This window comes from Suncus etruscus, chromosome 1 (assembly GCF_024139225.1).
Source record: "Suncus etruscus isolate mSunEtr1 chromosome 1, mSunEtr1.pri.cur, whole genome shotgun sequence".
Classification (NCBI taxonomy): domain Eukaryota; kingdom Metazoa; phylum Chordata; class Mammalia; order Eulipotyphla; family Soricidae; genus Suncus; species Suncus etruscus.
In genome coordinates, this window is record NC_064848.1 from 164,698,631 (window position 1) to 164,721,380 (window position 22,750).

The window sequence follows — 22,750 nt, forward strand, 5'->3', positions numbered from 1 at the left end:
CAGGAGCTATTTCTGAGCAGATAGCCAGGAGTAACCCCTGAGCACCACCGGGTGTGCCCCTCCAAAAAATGATGCAACAGGCATATTAAAAAGTGTTTGTCATCATAGGTTATTAAAATGACAAGGAGAGGGGCCAGAGAGACAGTATAGGAGTTAAGGTATTTTCTTTGCATTAAGCCAACCTAGGGTTCAATCCCCAGCACTGCATATGGTCTCCCAGTCATTGCCAGGAGTGCCCCTGAGCATAGACCCAATATGCCACTACCACACACCATAAGAATGAGATATCACCTCACAGTGAGAATGGCACATCTCAAAAGTTCAGAAGCAGCTGGTGGTGATGCGGATGTCACATGTGTCCAGGAACCCTTATTTACTGTGGTCGGGATGGTTCAGCCTCTCTGAAAAATATTCCAGAGATGTTTTCAAAGGTTAAAGATAGAATCATATGTGTAGGAACACAAAACATGAATTCACAAAGATATGTGCAGAGGAAGCCAGAGAGATAGTACAGCAGGAGGGTATTTGCTTTTAACATATTTGCATGTATTTGCCTGTGGCCAACCTGGGGTCAATCTCTAGCACCTCATATGGTCTCCCAAGTCTTCCAGGAGTGATTCCTGAACACAGACCCAGGAATCAGCCCCAAGTATGGCTGGGTGTGCCCCCAAAATAACAATCAACCAAACAAAAAGAAATATGCAGGTCTAGAGAGTGAACTCAACAGTCTGGAGCACATCCTTTGCATGCTGGAGTAATGGCGTGACCACCCAAACCTCAAATAAGTACTTAAATATATACACACATAAACTCATTACAGCATTAAATTTATGATATCCAGCAACTGGAAATTACTCAAATGGCCAGCAACAGATGAGTAGATAAACTATGGTACACACACACACACACACACACACACACACACACACACACACACACACACACACACACACACGCACACACACACAAAGGAATACTATTCAGCTATCAGAAAAGATGGAAACTTTGAGGACTGGAGAGATAGTACAAGGGGTAGGGCATTTGCTTTGCACATTGTAGGCTGGGTTTAATTTCCAATGCCCCATATGGTTGTCCCCAAGTCCCACTAGAAGTGGTCCCTGAGCACAGAGCCAGACCCAGGAGTAGCTCTTAGCAATTTTTGGGTTGACCCCAAAATCAAACAAACAAAAAAGATGAAGAAGACCAGAGAGATAGTATAGCATGTAGGGTGCTTAACTTGCATGTGGCTGACCCAAGGTCAATTCCAACACCACATATGGTCCCCTGAGCACCACTTGGAGTGAACCCTGAGCACTGCTGAGTGTGGCCCAACTCTGACTCCCCCTCAAAAATAAAAAAAAGGAAAAGGAAATGACAAATAACTACTAATCTTGGGAGAGATATCAGGGATGTAGAATGTGGCTAACTGGAGTAGGTACCCTTCCAAGAGCCTTCTGGGTTTCTGAGTTGGTGAATTTATTGCCTTCTGGGAATACGACTGGGATTTCAGCACTGTTTTTGGTCTTTTGTTTTTATAATTAAATTTCTTCATTTTAGACATAATGGTTTACAGTTGCTAATACTACAACTATTTCTGGCATTTACTATTGCAACACCAATTCCACCACCTGTGTAATATTTCCTTTACCCTTGCCACCAGTTTTCCAACCTCCCTGAAGCCTGCCCCTTGGCAGGTACTAATAATTTACTTAATATTGCTTGGTACAGCTAAATGGCAATGTAGTTATTAAAAAAAAAAAAAAAAAGAAACCTTCAGGGTCTGGAGCAATGGCGCATCGATAGGGCATTTGCCTTGCATGCGACTGACCCAGGACCGATCCCCTGGCATCCCATATGGTCCCCCAAGCCAGGAGCAATTTTTGAGCACATAGCCAGGAGTAACCCCTGAGCATCACTGGGTATGGCCCAAAATTCAAAAATAAATAAATAAATAAATAAAAATAAAAATAAAATGTTTTTTAAAAATACCTTACATAAAAAAATTTTGTGAAAATTGTCCTATCTCACATGGGATCATACATTGTCTGAAGATTTACCAAGTTGTTTGTTGCTCATTGAGCATTCTGTTGTTGGCTTTCTTTGTTGAGCTTTTGTGGCTTCAATGATAATTTCACATAGAATTTGATGAATTCCTTCTGGGAAATCAGTTTGAAAATTATGGGGTGTGGTGTGACCATGTAAGCAGCCGCAAGTTTCGGGAATTTGAGGATGGTGGAGCTGGGCTTCTGATCTCTTACTGAGAAAACAATGATTCATAGGTGTGGCTTCCAGGATTTCTGGAAGTACAGAGCATGAGGGGGAGGAGGTGGGAGGGAAGGGCTTGACAGCCTGCTCTGGCTTCAAAGTGTCCTTGGAGATGTTAGCCACAAAATCATCATACCTGAAGTTTTTGTTGATTAGGATTCTCTACAGATATTAGTGGAAAAGCAGTGAAGTTGGGCTGTTGGTGGGTCTGTGTGTGCAAACACCAGGGCTTCAACAGAGCCAGAGAGCCTCTCCCCTTCCAGAAGGGCCCCAGTTCCATCAACTGCGAGGCAGGTATATATATGAGTTTTAGCTGCTAGTTATGGCCTCTCTTTCAAGAGTTAGATGAGTCTATTGCAGGGGTGGTGAACAGGATTTTGACCCTTACTCAAACTGGCAAAATGCAATATGTGTTTAATATATTATTGTTAAAATTATATGCTTTTGTGTGAGTGTTTGTCTGTTTGGCAGGTCACTGCGTGGTGTGGCTCTCTGACTCTCACAGTTTAATATTTTGGCTCTTTGTGTCAAACTTGTTCACCACCCCTGGTCTATTGCATTGGTTACTTGTGCACACCTCATTTATTTATTTACTTATTTATCTATTTATTAATTTATTTATTTTTGGTTTGTGGGTCACACCCAGCAGTTCTCAGGGGTTACTCCTGGCTCTATTCAGAAATTGCTCCTGGCAGGTTAGGGAGACTATATGGAATGCTGAGATTCGAACCACCTTCCCTCTGCATGCAAGGCAAACACCCTACCTCCATGCTATCTCTCCGGCCCCCCTTTTTTCATTCAAAGAAATTAATGGTTTTTCCTTCTTTAAAAATAAAATGGGGGTGGGGCCAGAGAGATAGCATAGCAATAGGGCATTTGCCTTGCACGCAGCCAAACCGGGTTGGACTCAGCTTTGATCCTTGTGTCCTATATGGTCCCCAAAGCCTACCAGGAGGGATTTCTGAGCACCGAGCCAGGAGTAACCCCTGAACGCTGCTGAATGTGGCCCAAAAAACCCAAAAACAATTAAAATGGGGGGCTGGAGAATGTTGGGGCACACCCAGCAGTTCTCAGGGCTTTCTCCTGACCCTGTGCTCTTGGATGTTTTGGTGACCAAATTAGGCTCGGCTGCATGCAAGGCAAGTATTTCATCCTCTATCTCGTAGTCCCCTAGAAAATCTGGTTTTCATTCTATCTTCCAGAATCTGTCTCTCTTTTCTCAAATATGTTTCAGACAAACAAGTCAATTGGCATTGGTCCTGCTGGTCCCTCAGCCGTGGCTTCTGGCCCGCCCACCTCTAGTTTTCAGGGGAGGCAATGGGGACCCAGGAGAAACTGCTGTGCCAGGCATTAAGTGTGCCTGCTCTCCATCATCATGTCTTTCTGCTATTCTGGTGTTTCTTCTCCAAAGCCAGAGTCCATACACAGTGTGGTGTGGGAATCTATCAGTACTGCATCAATGACTCAGGCAGCAACTGATGCAGGGGGTAGTTACAGCAGGCAGATATATGCACAGACCAGCCCTTTGGTGTTACCCTAAGCCATTTCTAACTCTGGCCTAGGGTCACCATGCTCTGCTGCCTTCTGCTATTTGGCCAACACAGTTTCGTTTCTGCTCTGCAGTTTCTTGCCCCATAGCCTAACTACAGAGGCTTTGTAGATAAGATGAGGCCCTCTGCAGTTGACCAGATGGGGCGAGGGGGGGGGTGTTTACTCATTCTGGCACCCACCAGTCTACAACTCCTCCTCAACTCCTCCTCAACTCTTCTTCTTCTTCTTCTTCTTCTTCTTCTTCTTCTTCTTCTTCTTCTTCTTCTTCTTCTTCTTCTTCTTCTTCTTCTTCTTCTTCTTCTTCTTCTTCTTCTTCTTCTTCTTCTTCTTCTTCTTCTTCTTCTTCTTCTTCTTCTTCTTCTTCTTCTTCTTCTTCTTCTTCTTCTTCTTCTTCTTCTTCTTCTTCTTCTTCTTCTTCTTCTTCTTCTTCTTCTCCTCCCTTTCCTGTGACTGTGGAAACACGATGGTCACTTTGAAAACATGAGTTCACCAGCTCCCAATCTGCCTGTGCTACCAGTCCAACTCTTTCTCTGCATGGAAAGGCTATAGAATCAGGGCTTACCATCAGTGCTCCCCCAAACCTACACAGACAATGCCCAGCCACACACCCTTCTAAGATCTTCAACTCCAAGCCAGCAAACTCAAGAGATGTGAGCTCAGATCTAAGGGCAATGGCAGCTACATTCTATCACTGCTTTCAGAGGCTTTGGACCTCCAGCAACCAAACTTCTGGTTTAGTTTTGGGGTGGAGTCTGGGAGAATGAGGAAAAGGTCACTGGGTTGAAGTACTGTTCCCCCCCCAGCCCCACTGCTCCCAGCCCAGTTGACTATCTCAGTCAGACTCCACTTCCTCCTGCTCCTAACTCCTCCCACAGAAGCACAGTCAATTTAAGTTTCATTTCAGCTCTGTCCTCCCAGAAGAGCAGTAAGAAGGAGCTTGAGGCTGGTGTGCAGCGGTGTTGGACATTGGCCATGGCCTTCATGAGCACGCAACCTCCTTACCTGAGTCCCGTGAGTGTGGGGGCTATGTGGAGTCTCCAGGGGAAGGGGCTCCAGGTCGCTGACCTGGCTCTGGTGGGTGGAGTGACAGGGATACCCTGAAGAGGAGGCAGAGACAGGGATACCCTGAAGAGGAGGCAGAGAAAAGCCCAGTGGGGCGGGCCTGCCACACTTTTGGCCCAGAGGGAGACGTCTCAGAACAGAGGGAAGAAGCCTGCAGCACGCAGTAGGGGTCCCTGGAGCATCCTAAGCATGTTGCCCTACACGGCTGCTGGGGTGGAGTCGGAACAAGGAGATGAGTGGTGGTTGGTTTGTATGAAGGGAGGGTACAAGATTTCTTTGGGCCACAGCCAGCATGGTAGGTGGGGTGGGGGCACTCTTAGGAGGTTCAGCCAGTGACTTTCTAGGTTTGCCTGTGGGTGTGGGATTTTTACTTCCCTAATGGGGGAGTCCTGGAGCCTCGTGCCTGCTGGGGTGTGGCTAAGCTGGGGGCATCACAAGATGTGCTTAAAGTGTCTTCAAACTGTGGGGTGCTGGCAGTGTTTGGGGGATTGTGAGGTGTCTGGGGCAGCTCAGAAGACCCCCAAGGTGTGCCTGGGTTTGTGGAGGGACTGTGGGTGATTGAGAACACGGGGTTTTTTGCACCTTTCTGTCTGCCAACCCTAGCAGGTGTTGGAACCCTGATCCTACATGACAGCAGTTATCGGGGTCACTGCCACACATCCTCCAATGTGGCAGACTTGAGAGACCCCCAGTGAGCAGTAACAGGGAGGAACAGCTGCCAGGGATATTTCCAGGCTATCATATAAATACATTTATCATTATGGCAACTGTGGATTTTTGCCTTGCACACAGCCGAATCAGGACAGACCAAGTTTGATCCTCAATATTCCATATGGTTCCCTGAACCTGCCAGGAGGAATTTCTGAGTGCAGAGCTGGGAGTAACCCCTGAGTACCGCGGGGTATGGCTCAATTCTAATGCACTATATTGTTGTACCTCTCAGTAAAGAAGTGTAATCACGAACCACATAATTTTTGTTTGTTTGTTCGGGGGCCACACCCAGCGGCGCTCAAGGATTACTCCTGGCTGGTTACTCAGAAATAGCTCCTGGCAGGCACAGGGGACCTTATGGGATACCGGGATTCGAACCAACCACCTTTGGTCCTGGATCAGCTGCTTGCAAGGCAAACGCCGCTGTGCTATCTCTCCAGCCCCATGAACCACATAATTTTTAATTAATTTATTTATTTTTGGTTTTGGGGTCACACCCTGTGATGCTCAGGGGTCACTCCTGGATATGAGCTCAGAAATTGTTCTGGCTAGAGGCACTTTATGGGACATATATAGGGATCAAACCAAGTTCGTCCTAGATCTGCCGCATGCAAGGCAAATGCCATACTGCTGTGCTATTGCTCCAGACTCAGCAACTGTATTTTTTAAGCTCTTTAATCTTTAGGTTCAAAGCTTTCTTCCTTCCTTCCTTCCTTCCTTCCTTCCTTCCTTCCTTCCTTCCTTCCTTCCTTCCTTCCTTCCTTCCTTCCTTCCTTCCTTCCTTCCTTCCTTCCTTCCTTCCTTCCTTCCTTCCTTTCTTTCTTTCTTTCTTTCTTTCTTTCTTTCTCTCTCTCTCTCTTTCTTTCTCTCTTTCTTTCTTCTTTCTTTTCTTTCTTTCTCTCTTCTCTCTTTCTTTCTTCTTCCTTCCTTTCTTCCTTCCTTCCTTCCTTTTCTTCTTTTTCTTTTGGTTTTTGGGTCATGTCCGGCAGTGCTCAGGGGTTACTCCTGGCTCTATGCTCAGAAATCACTCCTGGCAGGTTCAGGAGATCATATAGGATGCCAGGATTTGATTCACTGTCTGTCCTGAATCGACTGGGTGCAAGACAAATGCCCTACCACTGTGCTATCTCTCCGGCCCCTCAATAAAATTATTTTGCTTCACATCTCTCTCTCTCTCTCTCTCTCTCTCTCTCTCTCTCTCTCTCTCTCTCTCACACACACACACACACACACACAATTTCACAAAATCTTTCTTGAGACTTATTGCTTCAGATTCGGCTGCCCTACTGCTGGAGGCTGTAGATTCCTTCTACAAACACACCCACCCACTTCCTCTAGCACCTGGCACCTTCTCCCACCCCTATGATCTCACCCTGCTTTCAGAGTGCAGAAAGGGATAAGCCTCAGTAAAAGCTCCACATCTCTGAGTCTGCTCTTCTGGCAGTAAAAGAGGCTCTTAAAAGACTGTCAGCCTTCTAGGCAGCAAAGAGAAAGGAATTATTTCCAGGGATTCAGAACATCCAGCTGACAGATCTCCAAATACTCAAAGGGTGTGAAAGAGACCCTGGGATGGTAAGAATAGCAGGCTGTGAATCTTGAGGTCACCAGAGCCTTTGAGGGCCACTTTCACACCTGGCCTAGGGAACAAGAAGGTTCTCTCCAAAGTGCCTACATAGCACAGCTTGTGTTATCTAGATCCAAATGAGGTCCCAAGTCCATTGTATGCATGGAGCTAGGCTGGAGCTAGGCTGTTTGTGTTCTACCATTCCAAGTAGCCAATGATTCAAGGCCAGGCAGCAATAGTCATTTTGCCAACCATGACTAGTGGGTGTTCGCACTTTCTGGCAGTGTATGACTTCACTGATACAATAGAAAACATGCAAACATGCAAATTATACAATAGAAAACATAACAACATGTAAACTTTAGCCTGTTCTGACAATCATCCCTCATGTCCTAGTTTTCTTCCTCTATACCCAAACTTACTTTCCTTCTATCCTTGGATGATTTTCATCATCTCCTCTTTCTTTCTTTCTTTCTTTCTTTCTTTCTTTCTTTCTTTCTTTCTTTCTTTCTTTCTTTCTTTCTTTCTTTCTTTCTTTCTTTCTTTCTTTCTTTCTTTCTTTCTTTCTTTCTTTCTTTCTTTCTTTCTTTCTTTCTTTCTTTCTTTCTTTCTTTCTTTCTTTCTTTCTTTCTTTCTTTCTTTCTTTCTTTCTTTCTTTCTTTCTTTCTGCCACACCCATTTGATGTTCAGGGGTTACTCCTGGCTAAGCTCTCAGAAATTGCCCCTGGCTTGGGGGAACCATACGGGACTCGGGGGGATCGAACCGAGGTCCTTCCTTGGGTAGCACTTGCAAGGCAGACACCTTACCTCTAGCGCCACCTCACCGGCCCCTTCTTATGGTAATTCTTGCACTTGTGGTACTATGGATCACACAGCAGTGCTGATGATAACCTTTGGGAATATGAGGCAGTCTGTAGGGTGCACATTCAGGCATACCACTCTCCCCCCACATGTAAGACAGGCATTATGCCATATTTAAAGGTGAATCTAAGCTACGTTGTTTCATTGCAATATTTTTAAAAGATTGTCTCATCAAAAATCATAAACTTTTAAAGGAAAATAAAGATATTTTTAAAAAGAAAGTTTTCAAGAAAACAAACCCATAAATTAGAACCAAATAACATGTACATAAATTAGAAAGTTTTAAAGGCAGTACTTCTGGATTCCAGTTAGAGCTGCGTTTACTGCAGGTTGTATAGAGCCTCATTAGATAAAATTGCTGAGGAAAGATTTCAAAGTTTGCTGGTGGACAATTTTGGGACTTTGCTCAGGGAGATCCTGGATGAATGGGAGGTAGAAGTAGTAGAGAGAAACAACTGCCTACTGTGTACCAAACACATCTACAGATTTTCTCACTAAATTATGAATCTTTCACAGGAGGTGGGATTTTATTCCTATTCTACAGGTCAGGAAACTGAGGTAGAGAAAGGTCACATACATTCCCCTGGGCCACTCTGGTCAAGAGAAATAGGATTAGGATTCATCCTGGAGACTCTAAAAGAATACAAGCTGCACTCCAGCCATCTCCCTTCTTGAGCCCTTCTTTGGGTTTCTCTAGCAATGCTGGAAACCACCAAGGCTAGGAGCCAAGCCCTGCTCGTGACAAGCAGGCACTTTAAGCTTTCAAGCTTCTCTAGGCCTTTCTAGACACTCTTGAGACACTTGAGGGGGTGTGAAGAAGAGAGAATTTAAAAGGCTTGAGCTCATTCTTTGTTGTACAAGAGGCTGGGTTTTATCCCTGGCATGGTATGATCTCCTGAACACCATTGGGGACAATCCCCTAACACAGAGCCTGGATTTAGCCCCTATGTAAGTCAACCCCTTCCCAAACTAAAACAAAAGAGGCCCAGGAAAGAGAATTTGATGCACAAAGGTGGGTCCTAGGCAGGGCGGAGCCTCCACCCTGTGGTCTCCAGGATTGCAAAGGAGACTGGTGGGAAGATGGGGGGATACCCAGGAGTGGCTACAGAGGAAGCTGTTTGGTAACTATAGGGGGGATGGGGACATAGCACCAGTCAGATGACTGGGAGGACAAAAGTCATAATCACAGCTGCTCTGGTTTGGATGTACAGGGGAAAGGGTGGGGGCAGGGTGCCTTCCTGTGGGAATTCCCAGCAGGCAGAAGGACAACCCTCCAGAGTAGAGGTCTTGGGACTCCAGGTGGGATTCTCAGTCCTTTGGGGACCTGAGTCCACAGGCTGGGAGACTGTGCTTGGAGCTTGGTCAGGGTCTCAGCAGCCTCTACCACAGCCCTGGGCCATCTGTCCCTGCTTGAAAGGATGGTTGCTTACTTCCTTGCTTGGGAGCTGTCACTTCCTCCTAGATGCTGGGAGAGTGCTTATTCCACCCCCCACCCCCCACCCCCGTCCTCCAGAGCCTGCTTGCTCCTGCTCAGTTTCCAGTATCCTTCCTCTACACTTCCAGGATTCAGGCCTGCAAGACCTGGAGGTCAAGCTAGCCTCTGACCTGCTTACAGCTCCCAGCCTACCCAACCTGTACACAAAGGCAGATGCTGCTGTGGAGGGGAGGTTGGTAGGCCCCAGACAAACTGCCCTTTCCCTGCAGGCCGTTCCCTTCCATGGCATCATCCAAGGCGGACTCCAGGATGGCCTGAAAATCACTGTCCGTGGGACTGTTCCTCTCTATGGAGAAAACAGGTACCTGGAACTTGGTCTCTCCAGCCTCATTCTTTACCAAACCTTAGCACCTTTCAGCTCAGTTCACCCAGTCCCTCTGACATCCCTCATCTGGTTAAGGAGCCACTCAGCTCCTGTCAACATGCCTGGCACCAATGTCATCTGCCAGCGGTGTGGGAGCACCACTCACATATAGATTTCCCATTTTCATCAGGCTAAAACACTCAACAGGAAAGCAGGAAGAACAGCCTACAGGCAAATGAATATGCTTGAGGGTTAAACTTTGCTCAATATAGCCTACAATTGCAAAACATTTCATTTTCTTGTTTTTCATTATTTTCTTGGAAATATTGTGTGGAAATACTGAAACTTGTCATCAGATATAATTTAGACTTTTTGGTTTCAAGGTCTTTCCTGGAAAGTGAAAAAACCACTTTTGGGCTGGAGAGATAGTGCAAGAGATAGGGCACTTGCCTTGCCGGTGGGTGACTCAAGTTCAATCCCTAGCATCCCATATGGTCCCCAGAATCTTTCTAGGGTGCAGAATACACCCTAGACTGCAGAGTCAGGAATAAATCCTGGGCACCATCAAAACACCCCCAAAACAAAACAAACCAACAAACAAAAACAAAATATAAATATTCCTTGTCACTTCCTTCTCCCCTTCTTCCTTCCATCCTGAGGGGCTGAGGGGGTCTGGTTGGAACTTGCCCATCTCAGGAGCCACCAGCCCTCTCTCCGGCCCAGCCAGGGTGACCTGGGCTAAGGTGCATGTAGGCGGGTATAGAGGGATGGGGCTCCTGCAGTTTTGGCAGTTTCTACATGATGCTGACTACTGAAACCCACAGCACTCTGGAAACATGTCAATGCATGGGGCCCTGGTGTAGACCCCTTTTCTCAGCGTTGCTGACTTCTCACATAGACCCCTATCCCCAGCTCCTGCAATCCTGTTACACAGGGCCTGGAAGAACTTTCTAGATCATTTCACATGGCTTCCTGGTCCAGCCCTCATTCCATTCGCATGTCAATTCTAGATAACCCCTCCCCCCACCTTGCTTTTCCCTCTAGATAGGCATGGCCATGCCATTTGTGGGACCTTTGACAAACATGCAAAGCATACAGGAGCAAGTGAGGTACACTAGAGCCCTCTAACTGCCACTGGAGTATCCCAGAATCACTTTGAATATTCATCTCTTCCCTCTCCCTCTGTCCTCATCTCCAGCCCTAGGACCACTTTTCACTCCCCTCTTGCCCAAAAGACTGAGCATGTCCTTACTCCAATGAAACTGGGCATCAGAGAGGGGAGAAGTTCCCAGATAGATCTAAGATGGGATCCCACTTCCTAGGATTCTATGGTCTTAGATTCTTTGCTCCGAGAATCCTATTTGTCATTAGTTCTTAAGATCTATATGTGCTGCTACCCACTGTTTTCATTACCCTTTTGTTTTGTTTTTGGGTCACATCCAATGGTGCTCAGGGCTTACCTTTGGCTCTGCACTCAGAAATCACTCCTGGCATGCTCAGGGGATGATATGGGATGCAAGGATTTGGGTGGGCCGCTTGCAAGGCAAACAGCCTACTGCTGTGCTATTTCTTTGACCCCATTTTTTTTCTTTTGTTTTTTGGGTCACACTTGGCAGTGCTCAGGGGTTACTCCTGGCTCTATGCTCAGAAATCGCTCCTGACAGGCTTAGGGGACCATATGGGATGCCGAGATTTGAACCAATGACCTTTTGTATGGAAGGCAAACGCCTTACCTCCATGCTATCTCTCCGGCCCCACTGGTCCCATTTTTTATTTATTTTGAGAAAATGATACTAGAAAGGCAAAATGCATGTAAAACCCTGGGTGCAAATCTTGGGAACAAAAGGGATATGAACAAAGTAGGGGATAAGTGGGGTTCATGTGAGTCTCTAGGAAGAACTGGGACGTAAGAGGCTTCTCAGTTCCTGCCCCTGAACAAGGATGCTCACCCGTGCCTTCCTGCCCAGGTTCCACGTGAACCTTCAGTCTGGCAGCAGTGGCAACAACGTGGCTTTCCACTTCAACCCTCGTTTTGAAGAAGGGGTTGTGGTCTGCAACACGAAGCAGAATGGCTGCTGGGGGACCGAGGAAAGGAAGAGTCAGGTCCCCTTCCGGAAGGGGACTCCTTTCGAGCTGAGCATCCTGGTACAGAACATGGGTTTTAAGGTGAGTGGACAGTCCTCTCTGCTATCAGAAGCCCTCCCGGCTCTGTGCTGCCATCAACAATTCTTCCCAAACTGCCTCCATTGGGATTGGGTTCAGCAACATGGAGAAAAGACAGTTTCCTTACAGGGGTCTACAGTCTCCTTACAAACCCTAACTGGTAGGGCCCGGAGAGATAGCACAGCGGTGTTTGCCTTGTAAGCAGCCAATCCAGGACCAAAGGTGGTTGGTTCAAATCCCGGTGTCCCATATGGTCCCCCGTGCCTGCCAGGAGCTATTTCTGAGCAGACAGCCAGGAGTAACCCCTGAGCACCGCCAGGTATGACCCAAAAATCAAAAACAAACAAAAAACAAACCCTAACTGGTATCTGCAGGTGACCAGGATCTTTGTTTGTTTGTTTTGGGGCCACACCTGGAAGTTCTCAGGGCTTACTCCTTGCTCTACATTTGGGAATCACTCCTGGTGGGGCTCTCGGGACCTTATGAGGTTCTGGAGACCAAACATGAAGGGAAAGAAATGCTTCGCCTGCCTTACTATCTCTCTGGCCCCTGATAGTTGATTTTACTAAGAACTTGATTAGTCCACACCTTGCCTTGAGGGCCTCTAGGCTCTTTTAAAGGGTAGGTTTACTGCACCCCTTTGCTGCAATCATGTTTGCTCCTGCTCTCAGGGACTCCCTACCTGGACATGCACAATTGCAGTCTCATCCATACTTGACACACACCTGGGTTGACGAGCTGATGCAAAACACTTTTGCAAGAAGCATCTTGCTGTGGCTTGGAGAGGCAGGTGGGAGTGTCTGTTTGTGCCAGCTGAACATCCTCTAGGGTTCTGTGCACATTTAAAATGCATGCTTATTTTATTTTATTTTTTGGTTTTGGGGCCACACCTGATGGTGTTCAAGGGTTCTTCATGACTCAGCACATAAAATATCATTCCTGGAGGCTTGGAGGACCATTGGGATGCCGAGGAGGGAACCTGGGTCGGCTTTATGCAAGGCAAATGCCCTGCTGTGCTATTGTTCTGGCCAGCACATATTTATTATTTTTTTAATTTTATTTTATTGAAATCATTGTTGATCTACAAAGTCCTTCATAGTTGAATCTCAGATATACAGTGAATCAGAGTTATTTCTACCACCAGTGTCGACTCCTTCCACCAATGGTCCCAGAGTGCATCCTATACCACCACTCTTTGCTCCCTGGCCTGTCAGTATAACAGGCCCGTTTAAGTTTAGGCCTCTTGATTATATTGTTGTTGACTTTGGCTTGGATATTTAGTTCTGTCCTTTTTTTTTTCCACCAATGCACCTGAGACCACTTGGCCCCTGGCCCCATCCTTTCTTTTCCCCGTTCTTCTTAATTTTATAGAAAAATGCAGAAATAGGGGCTGGAGAGATAGCATGGAGGTAAGGCGTTTGCCTTTCATGCAGGAGGTCATCGGTTCGAATCCCGGCACCCCATATGGTCCCCTGTGCCTGCCAGGAGCAATTTCTGAGCCTGGAGCCAGAAATAACCCCTGAGCACTGCCGGGTGTGACCCAAAAACCACAAAAAAAAAAAAAAAAAAAAAAGAAAAATGCAGAAATGAGATAAAATAAAGTTATCTATGTCCCAAGGTTCTATGAAAAAGGCAGGAGCCCCTATTTAAAAGATAAAAAAGAAAGAAAAACAACAAAAACAGAAAAAGGGAGTGGTGGCAGTTTTTTGCATAGGTGCAGCAAAAGTTAGGGGAATAGAAAAACCTAAAAACAGAGAGACCTACCATTCTGCCATAAGACCAGCTACAGGACCCAGGCATACTAAGTTGTCTAACCCCAAAGTCTTTCTTCGTGGTCCCAGTAAAAGTTCTCCTCAATCACCGTCGTTGCATATTTGTTTTTTAAAAGTCTTTTTCAAATTTTATTTTCGGGCCACACCTGGAATCACTCCTGGCAAACTCGGGTGACCGTATGGAGTACTAGGGATTGAACCTGGGTCATCCGCTTGTAAGATGCTTGTAAGGCTCTACTCCGTATTTTCCCTCTGGACTTTTAAATATACATATTAAAATTTCACTCCTGGTGAGCCAGAAGCAGAAAGACAAGCCCCATGAAAGACACAGACATTAGAACCACAACACTGAACTTGGAAGTGGGTAGAGGGGGGAACACTTGGGCTCCAACCTCTGACTGCTGAATGCTCCCCACCATGTGAAAAGTAGAGGTACATCTCCACTTCTAGCAAGGAGTCTAGGGTCTCAGGGCTATTCTTGGCCCTGGCCCAGGCACATCTCCAAGTCTTGGCTCCTACCCACAGGTAGAAGTGAATGGGAACTTCTTCAGCCAGTACTCACACCGCGTGCCCTTCCATCTCGTTGACACCATTTCTGTCGCTGGTGGGGTGCAGCTGTCCTTTATCAACTTCCAGGTAAGACTGTCCTGATACAAGGGGGCGGCAGCAATGTACCTACCATGTTCTCCCTTCCTAGTGACCATCGGAACATACCTCTAATCCCCCCTCTCATCACCCTCACCATCCTGCAACTCCAAGATCCCAGGGTTTTTTTTCTCTGATCCTTGATAGTTCCAGTCCACTGAGGAGGCTAGTGGCTCAGGAGAGCTCCAGGTTGGTGCATCATATTGAATCCAGCTTGGTTGTCCCCCAATTCTCCATTCTGGTCATGGGGAACCCTCAAACTAGTTTCCCAAAGTGGAGAATGAAAAGTGGACCATTGAAAGGATCCTGGGGTCCACAAGAAGCCTCCAATGCTTAAAGAAAGCATATTTTCAAGGGAATAGCCATGGACTATTTTTTTTTTTTTGAAAAGGAGTCATAGAGATAGATAGAACAGGGGTTAAGGCATTTGCCTAGTAGGTGGTAACCCAGGTACAATCTTCAGAAGATCACCCACAAACCGCATCTGAACTGCATTGTGAAAGTGGAAAGATTGGGGGGGTGTGTCTCCCATTCCCATAGGACACCAGCCTCTGGATGGGAGTGTGTTCCCGAGGAAGAAGCACATGCAAGCTTTCATCAAATGGGGGCCTCCCTCCCACGTTTCCTGCCTGCCAAACTCTCCCTCCTCATGCCAGCAGCTGCCAATGAAGACCCTGCTCTCACTCACCTTGTGGCCTGTGCCTTCACTTGTCCTGTGACTTCTGACCTCACCTGCCGTGTGCCCACTGCTCTCACCCATCCTTGCTCCTGCCATGAGCCCTTGGCTCCCACCGCTTTCTCCTCACTGCGCTGCTTTTGTCTTAACAGAAGACCCTCACAGCCTTCTCCCAGGTGCAGTTCTCCCAGCGTCCCCGCAAACCACACAAATCCAAGGGGTACAGACCACAAGTGAGTGCAACATGGAACCTGGGGGCTGAGCACATGCAGGAAGGACAGAGATATCCACTCCCACCCCCAGAGGCTTGCAAACCCCATAGTACCTGCCCAGTACTGAGCCTGGATCCCTCCACACTCCCCCCACCACCTCCCTCAGGAACCACTCTCAGGTCCAGGCACTCATGGAGGTACTCACCTTCACCCACCACTACATTGGGACCTACAGTCAGATCCATTGCACCCCCTTCCTGATTAAAGGGCTCATATCATTCTAAAAATAAGCCATATTCCCAGCACCTGCAGGGCCCCCACTCTCACATGGATCACCCCTGGCTTTTACCTCACAGCATCCCCAGCCCCACTGGTCACCACCATTTGGGTGCTTTGCTGTTCCCGTGCTGAAGGGCCTCCCACATCGCCTGAGCACCCCTCTTTCAATGCTCTATGTCATGTTAGTCCTCACCTCAGTGGCACCTCCTGCATGCTAGGTGCTGATCACACATCCTGTCTGTGAGTCCGTGTCTGCATGCCCTTTACCCCCTTCCTCCTTCCCCAGTACAAGAGTGAGCATGTTCATTTTCATGGACCCTACACCAGTGGCAAATTGGCACAATGGCTGGCACAGACAGTGGAAAGGATACCAGCCTCCCCTATCTTTAGTTGGGGACAAGAAAGGGATAGTGGAGGGGGCTAAGGGTCAGCCTTCCTTTCCTGCCATGGTGTAGATGGGCACCAACATCTATCTCAATGGCTTCAGGATGGTGGTATTTCAGGCAACCTGGTTTTGGAGCTGTCCAGGTGGGACAGGCTGTCTTCAGTACTGACAGAACTGGGCACTACCAGGATTATTCAGCACCAGAGCTTGGTCTCAGTCACTGCCAGAAGAAAGTGATGTTGGGAGGAGAGATCAGCTCCTGCTGAGCACACAGGATGGATTTCACTGTCCTTTTGGACTGAGCCAATGGGGACCTTCCCCTTTCATTTTACAACCAAAATGTGCCCAGGATAGAGGGTGAGATCTTGGGTGCCACAGGAGGGGGGCTCCTTCTGGGGAGCAGAAAGTTGTCTCCTTCCTGTCGGAAGCAGGAAGGCATTTCTCCATGTTTCTCTGCCTTGTACCTACCACACTGATTTTTCATTCTCTGCAGTCTGCAGCTGTGTTGTCAGCCACCTCATCTCCCATCGTAAGTGTCTTTGATTTCTTTCCAGAATGTCTTTTCCCATGGGTTATAAAGAGAAGGCAGGACCAGTGTGGTACTCTCCCTTAAGGAGTGAGGTCCGGGGAGGCTGGGATGGGAGAAGGCTTCTCTGTTTGGCCATGGGGAGGGCTGCTGTTCCCAATCTATTAGGAAACAATCCAAACATGCTCCTCACTGTGGCTCATGTTTACCCTTCTATGAGCGGTTCCGAGGAGACAAAGACCCTTTCTCATATCTTTGTCAGTAAAACAGGGCCAAGCTTAGAGAGAAGTTGGATAACAGCTTCTAAGACACAGGTTTCAAGTATAGTCAGAGCCCTTCTCCTGAAAAGAAGACACACTCATACCACTTCATGCGGGGGTCTTCTTGGGCTTGGATTGTTCAAGATCACCAGCTTGATTTGCATATGCCCAACATGAGATTAATTCCCCACATCGCATATGGTCCCTTGAGCATTGCCAGGAGTGATTCCTGAGTGCAGAGCCAGGAGTAAGCCCTGAGCCTTTTCAAGTGTGATCCCCCTCCAAACTAAAACAATTTAAAACAAACAAAAAAACCAATACATGCAAAAAAAAAAAAAAAAAATGGACCACCTGCTTCAGAGACGCATGTTTAGTACTGTCCCCTAGTGGCAGGTGGCGGTATTCACACCAGTGGCTGCTTGTGAGCCAAAGGGATAATAACACTGCCAGAATGCGAGGTACTATGAACAACGACAACAAAAATAAACCCATTGTTTCTTTCTTCCAGACTCAAACGGTCATCCACACGACACACACAATCCCAGGACAGATGTTCCCCGTGAGTCTCAAAGATCTGAGCGCCTTCTCTTTACTAAGCACAGGGTGGTGGTGTCCCTGAGATGGGAAGAAAAGAGTTTAGCAAAGAAGATGGGGGCATTTGGGACTTGGCCCTAGGCTCACAGCCATGTAAGCACCTATTTCCCTTGGGGCAGCAGAGGTTCTGGTTCTGGGGCCCAACATTCTGGGCCAGATTTGACTTTACCCAACAACCCCAGAGCAGGTTCTCAGGGTATGGCAGGGCATGGTATTCCTGGCCCTGCAGCCTGAGGGGCAGTCCCAGGATCTCACTGCGGCTCATGGAATTAAACTTCTCTTCTTCCTACCAAACATATGGGGGGTCTGGGTAGAGGAGCTTCCTGTGAGGAGCTCAGGGGGTCATCGAACTTATTCTGACACAGTAAGGACAGTTAATGGTACACCTAGAAGTAGACACATAGTCCTGGCATGTGTATGCTTGCACACCCTGAATTTCAGGTCTTTCTCAACAGAATACCAGCTTCTCACCTGCGATATATCCCAACCCAGTCTATGTAAGTGGTTTCTTGTGATGGGGTGGGGTGGGGGAAAGATTTTACTTATGCTAGCTGTGAGAGAGATGAAGGGTCATTCACACAATTGAAACAGCCCTTTGGTCCTCTAAAGTTCTTTCCTTGAGAGGTGGGGAGTTCCCTAGCAGTGCTCAGGGAGTTCAACTGGTGATTTTCAGTCTGCAGGGCTGGTAGTTCAAAGCAAAAGCCTGAGAGTATGGTACTGGAGACCTCTAGAGTTTTGGCTGTGCTCATGGACTTCCAGGCTGCACCTGGAAATATGCAAGGGACTCTGGGGTGCCAGTGATTGACTGGGTCAGGTGTGATACTAGGAATGTATTGCCACTATTTTATCTCCCAGTTGAAGTCCTTAAAAACATGCAGGGATGGACTGGAATAATAGTACAGCCTGTAGTGTGTTTGCCTTGCTTGTGGTCAAGCTAGGTTTGATCCCTGGCCTAAACACTACCAGACTAAAACACACAAATGAAAAGGTGCTTTTAGTCTCTCAACTTACTCTTCTCCAAGTACACTTTATGGCTTCCCTTTCCCACCGACACTCCAGACAGTTCATTTGAGGAAGCTGTAGTTCCCTGGTGTTGACTGAATCAAACCTTGCTCCATGGAACTCTTTCTCAGAGAGACATTACTCACAGGCACAACTGTCCTCTCTGGGTCCCAGAGTTCAGTCTGGGGTACCTGCTCCAGTGGCGACCACTGAGACTCCCTTCTCTCTTGACAGCCGATGCCTTTCTTCACCTCCATACCAGGGGGCCTCTTCCCATCCAAAAGCATCATCATCTCAGGCACTGTCTTGCCCTATGCCAAAGGGTAAGCTAGGCCCCTCAGGAAAAAGAAGGACCGCTGGGGTCCTGAGGGATGGGGGGGGGTGGGGCGGGCTGAGCTCAGGGCAGAAAAACCCACATGAGCTGTCCATTCTTAGTTTCCACATCAACCTGCGCTCCGGAAACGACATCGCCTTCCACCTGAACCCCCGGTTTAATGAGAACACCGTGGTCCGGAACACACAGACCCAAAACTCCTGGGGGCCTGAGGAGCGCAGCCTGCCCCGAAGTATGCCCTTCACCCGAGGCCAGGGCTTCCAAGTAAGGTCCCAAAATGAATCTCCCTGGGGCTCTTGGGGCAGAAGAAATGGCAAGGAGGGCTGAGGGGCCACCTGGGGTGCTTTGGGGGCTGATGCCTGTCGGATGAAGACTATGTCCAGCAGGGAAGTGTTCACTGGTTCCCGCTGTTGTGTGCTGGGGCAGGAGAGGACACACTGACCAGGGCAGGAAGGCACCAGTGCTCAGAGCCAAGAATGCCCAAAGAGGAGCCTCTTACACATTCATTCCACAGGCACTCATCACCCTCTTTCTTTCATCAGTTTTATTGGGGAGAGGAGATTGGGGCCACCCCAGTGGAGCTCAGGGGCTACTCCAGGCTTCATGTTCATACCCTTCCTGGATGTTGTCAGGGAAGCAGGTGGTGCTGAGGATGGTACCTGAATCTCCGAGGGTTTGGGAGAGGAGAGCAAGACCCAGAGTGGAGGGCTGGCCCTCACCACTCATTCAAATCACCCTGGGAGCTCAAAGGGCCAGAGAGCTAGTACGGAAGGGGGGCAAGTTGCTTGTGTTGCACATTTAATTCAGGTTCAATCTCTGGTACCACATGTGGAGTGATTCCTGAACCCTGCCAGGATTGATCACTGAGCACAGAGCCAGGAGTAAGCCCTGAGCACTGCTGGGGGAGGGAAGGAGGGAGGGAAGGAGGGAAGGAAGGAAGGAGGGAAGGAAGGAAGGAAGGAAGGAAGGAAGGAAGGAAGGAAGGGGAGTGAGGCAGTGAGGGGAGGAAGAAAAGAGGGAAGGAGGGAAGGAAAGAAGGAAGGAGGGAAGGAAGGAAGGAAGGAGGGAAGAAAGGAAGGAAAGAGGGAAGGAAAGAAGGAAGGAAGAAGAAAAGAGGGAAGGAAGGAAGAAAAGAGGGAAGGAGGGAAGGAAGGAAAGAGGGAAGGAGGGAAGGAAGGAAGGAGGGAAAGAAGGAAGGAAAGAGGGAAGGAGGGAAGGAAGGAAGGAGGGAAGGAAGGAAGGAAAGAGGGAAGGAAAGAAGGAAGGAAAGAAAGAGGGAAGGAAAGAAGGAAGGAAAGAAAGAGGGAAGGAAGAAGGAAGGAAGGAGGGAAGGAAGGAAAGAGGGAAGGAGGGAAGGAAGGAAGGAAGGAGGGAAGGAAGGAAGGAAGGAAAGAGAGAAGGAAGGAAGGAAGGAGGGAAGGAAGAAAGGAAAGAAGGAAGGAGGGAAGGAAGGAAAGAAGGAAGGAAGGAAGGAAGGAGGGAAGGAAGGAAGGAAAGAAGGAAGGAAGGAAGGAGGGAAGGAAGGAAAGAAGGAAGGAAGGAAGGAAGGAGGGAAGGAAGGAAGGAAGGAGGGAAGGAGGGAAGGAGGGAAGGAGGGAAGGAAGGAAAGAGGGAAGGAGGGAAGGAAGGAAAGAGGGAAGGAGGGAAGGAAGGAAGGAGGGAAGGAAGGAAGGAGGGAAGGAGGGAAGGAAGGAAGGAAGGAAAGAGGGAAGGAGGGAAGGAAGGAAGGAGGGAAGGAAGGAGGAAAGGAAGGAAGGAAGGAGGGAAGGAAAGAGGGAAGGAGGGAAGGAAGGAAGGAAGGAAGGAGGGAAGGAAGGAAGGAAAGAGGGAAGGAGGGAAGGAAGGAGGGAAGGAGGGAGGGAAGGAGGGAAGGAAGGAAGGAAATAGGGAAGGAGGGAAGGAAGGAAGGAGGGAAGGAAGGAGGGAAGAAGGGAAGGAAGGAAGGAAAAAGAGAGAAGGAAGGAAATAGGGAAGGAGAGAAGGATAGAAAGAAAGTGATGTCTGGTCAATAAAGTGTGTACACCTGTGCGTGTGATTTTTTTTTTGGGGGGGCACACCCGGCAGTGCTCAGGGGTTACTCCTGGCTGTCTGCTCAGAAATAGCTCCTGGCAGGCACGGGGGACCATATGGGACACCAGGATTCGAACCAACCACCTTAGGTCCTGGATCGGCTGATTGCAAGGCAAACGCCACTGTGCTATCTCTCCAGGCCCTGCAAGTGTGATTTAAATTATTCCCAACACGCTGCCACTGATGTTGAAATGATTGGTGAAGGGTCTTGTGAGCCCTGGAGTTTAGATCCTGTGAGCCTGATGTGTAGCTAAGCAATGGAGCAGTAGAGCATTTACTATGCATACATGAGGCTTTAGATTTGATTCCTAGCCCAAGAACAAACCCTACAGTGTGGAGCTGTGCAAGCAAGGAATACCATATTTGTATTTGTAGCTGTGTGTTCTTTTTTTTTTTTTTTTTTGGTTTTTGGACCACACCCGGTCACACTCAGGGGTCGCTACTGGCTTGTGGAACCATATGGGACACCAGGGGATCGAACCGCTGTCCATCCTAGGCTAGCACTGGCAAGGCAGACACCTTACCTCTAGCACCACCACTCTAGCCCTGGCTGTGTGTTCTTGAGCAAGTAGGTTGGCTGTTCTTTGTCTCAGTCTCTTGTATCATGATGGGTACCACTGAGATGTAAGAATGAAGTGAGAGGGCCTGGAGAGATAGCACAGTGGTGTTTACCTTGCAAGCAGCCAATTCAGGACCAAAGGTGGTTGGTTCGAATCCCAGTGTCCCATATGGTCCCCCGTGCCTGCCAGGAGCTATTTCTGAGCAGACAGCCAGGAGTAACCCCAGAGCACTGCCGGGAGTGGCCCAAAAACAAAACAACAAAAAAACAAAAAACAAAAACAAACAAAAAAAAGAATGAAGTGAGAGGGTGCTGTGATCTGTGCAGTTAGCACCAACAGGTGGTCTTGGAACCATCAGGTGGTAGGTTCTGGGCAGGAGCACAGGTGCGGATCTCTCCTGAGCTAGTGACAGGGTCATGATGGCTCAAACCAGCACTCCTGCTCCTTATGACACAGGGGCCAGTAGAAGAGTGAGAATGAAAATAGGGGCACTTGGCTGGCTTGGGAGAGGCTCAAGACATGGGAATACAGGAAGGCTGGTCTTGCTGGGCAAATCCTGGGGGCAAAGAGCAGTGGTCCCTGCAGCCAAGGGGTGCGGGGTGGGGGGACATTCTAGGACAGGAACAGAGTATGCAGAGGTCACAGGAGAGCTGGCAGCAGGCAGAGTGAAGGTGAGTCACTGAGCCTGACTGGTGCACAGGTGTGGGGGCTGTGGAGCATCAGGGCTTCTGCAAATAGTGCTCATGCATGGCTCTGCAGATATGGATCATGTGTGAGAGCCACTGTCTCAAGGTGGCGGTGGACGGCCAGCACCTGCTCGAGTACATGCATCGCCTGAAGCACTTGCCGGCCATCAACCAGCTGGAAGTGGCAGGTGACATCCAACTGAACCACGTGCAAGTCTAGGCGAAGACCCCTGACTGGGCCGTCAGCTCATCACCCTGCCTCAGCCCCAGCCCCCCAAATCCTGTCCAAAGTTTGGGCTGTTCCCATGGGTCCTTGTCTTAGTCTGGTCCTACAGCAGTTGCCAAATACTGGGGTGCAATGAGGATGGGAGGGAGGGGTCTGGGCAGTCCGAAGGCCCAAGTTTAGTCCTGTGGTAGAGAGGGAGGGTCCTGTGTTCTCCCACAAACTTGCGCCCCATGGTGCCCTACTCCACTTCAGTCCTAAGCCACCAGCTGTTCAACTCTACATGATGGGCATTTCACAGTCTTCGTCTGACCTTTAACCTCTCCTATCCCTCCTTCACTCCCTCAGAACTCCCCTTTCCAGCAAAATCCCTGATGGGTGTTCCTGGCATCTTCCTGCTTATGAACTCTATCAGCAGGAACCTACCCTTTCCTAGGAACCCTCAAATAAAGTAAGAAATGCTAATTGGACAAAGGCCTAGGACAGTTGATTAAAAGTCCTCAGGGACATTCTGGAATCGGGAACTGGGAGATACTGGTCAGTTGGGGGG

The 22,750-nt window shown here is 48.3% G+C and overlaps 3 protein-coding genes across 3 annotated transcripts in view; 1 reads left to right on the forward strand and 2 right to left on the reverse strand.

The window, feature by feature from the left end:
- The window catches only part of PIGS (phosphatidylinositol glycan anchor biosynthesis class S), a 1,033,024-nt gene that overhangs the window by 224,308 nt on the left and 785,966 nt on the right, over positions 1-22,750 (reverse strand). The window lies entirely within an intron of this gene.
- LGALS9 (galectin 9) lies at positions 4,789-22,323 on the forward strand. Its single transcript, XM_049788894.1, has 10 exons — positions 4,789-4,827; positions 9,719-9,810; positions 11,781-11,979; positions 14,274-14,384; positions 16,439-16,474; positions 17,240-17,290; positions 17,781-17,822; positions 18,562-18,650; positions 18,763-18,925; positions 22,051-22,323. Exons 1-10 carry the CDS (start codon positions 4,789-4,791, stop codon positions 22,195-22,197), a joined length of 969 nt encoding a protein of 322 aa, XP_049644851.1. The 3' UTR covers positions 22,198-22,323.
- Positions 22,307-22,750, reverse strand: part of NOS2 (nitric oxide synthase 2) — a 38,495-nt gene continuing 38,051 nt past the window's right edge. The window contains exon 29 of the mRNA XM_049789007.1: positions 22,307-22,385. Coding sequence (XP_049644964.1) covers positions 22,307-22,385 — 79 coding nt within the window. The remainder of the gene's footprint in view (positions 22,386-22,750) is intronic.

Bases quoted from the DNA above. Each gene is read 5' to 3' on its own strand.
- LGALS9 (XM_049788894.1), top strand. From the start codon at position 4,789: ATGGCCTTCATGAGCACGCAACCTCCTTACCTGAGTCCC. The intron at 17,823-18,561 runs GTAAGTGGTTTC...CTCTCTTGACAG, and splicing joins TATATCCCAACCCAGTCTAT to CCGATGCCTTTCTTCACCTC. The intron at 18,651-18,762 runs GTAAGCTAGGCC...GTCCATTCTTAG, and splicing joins GTCTTGCCCTATGCCAAAGG to TTTCCACATCAACCTGCGCT.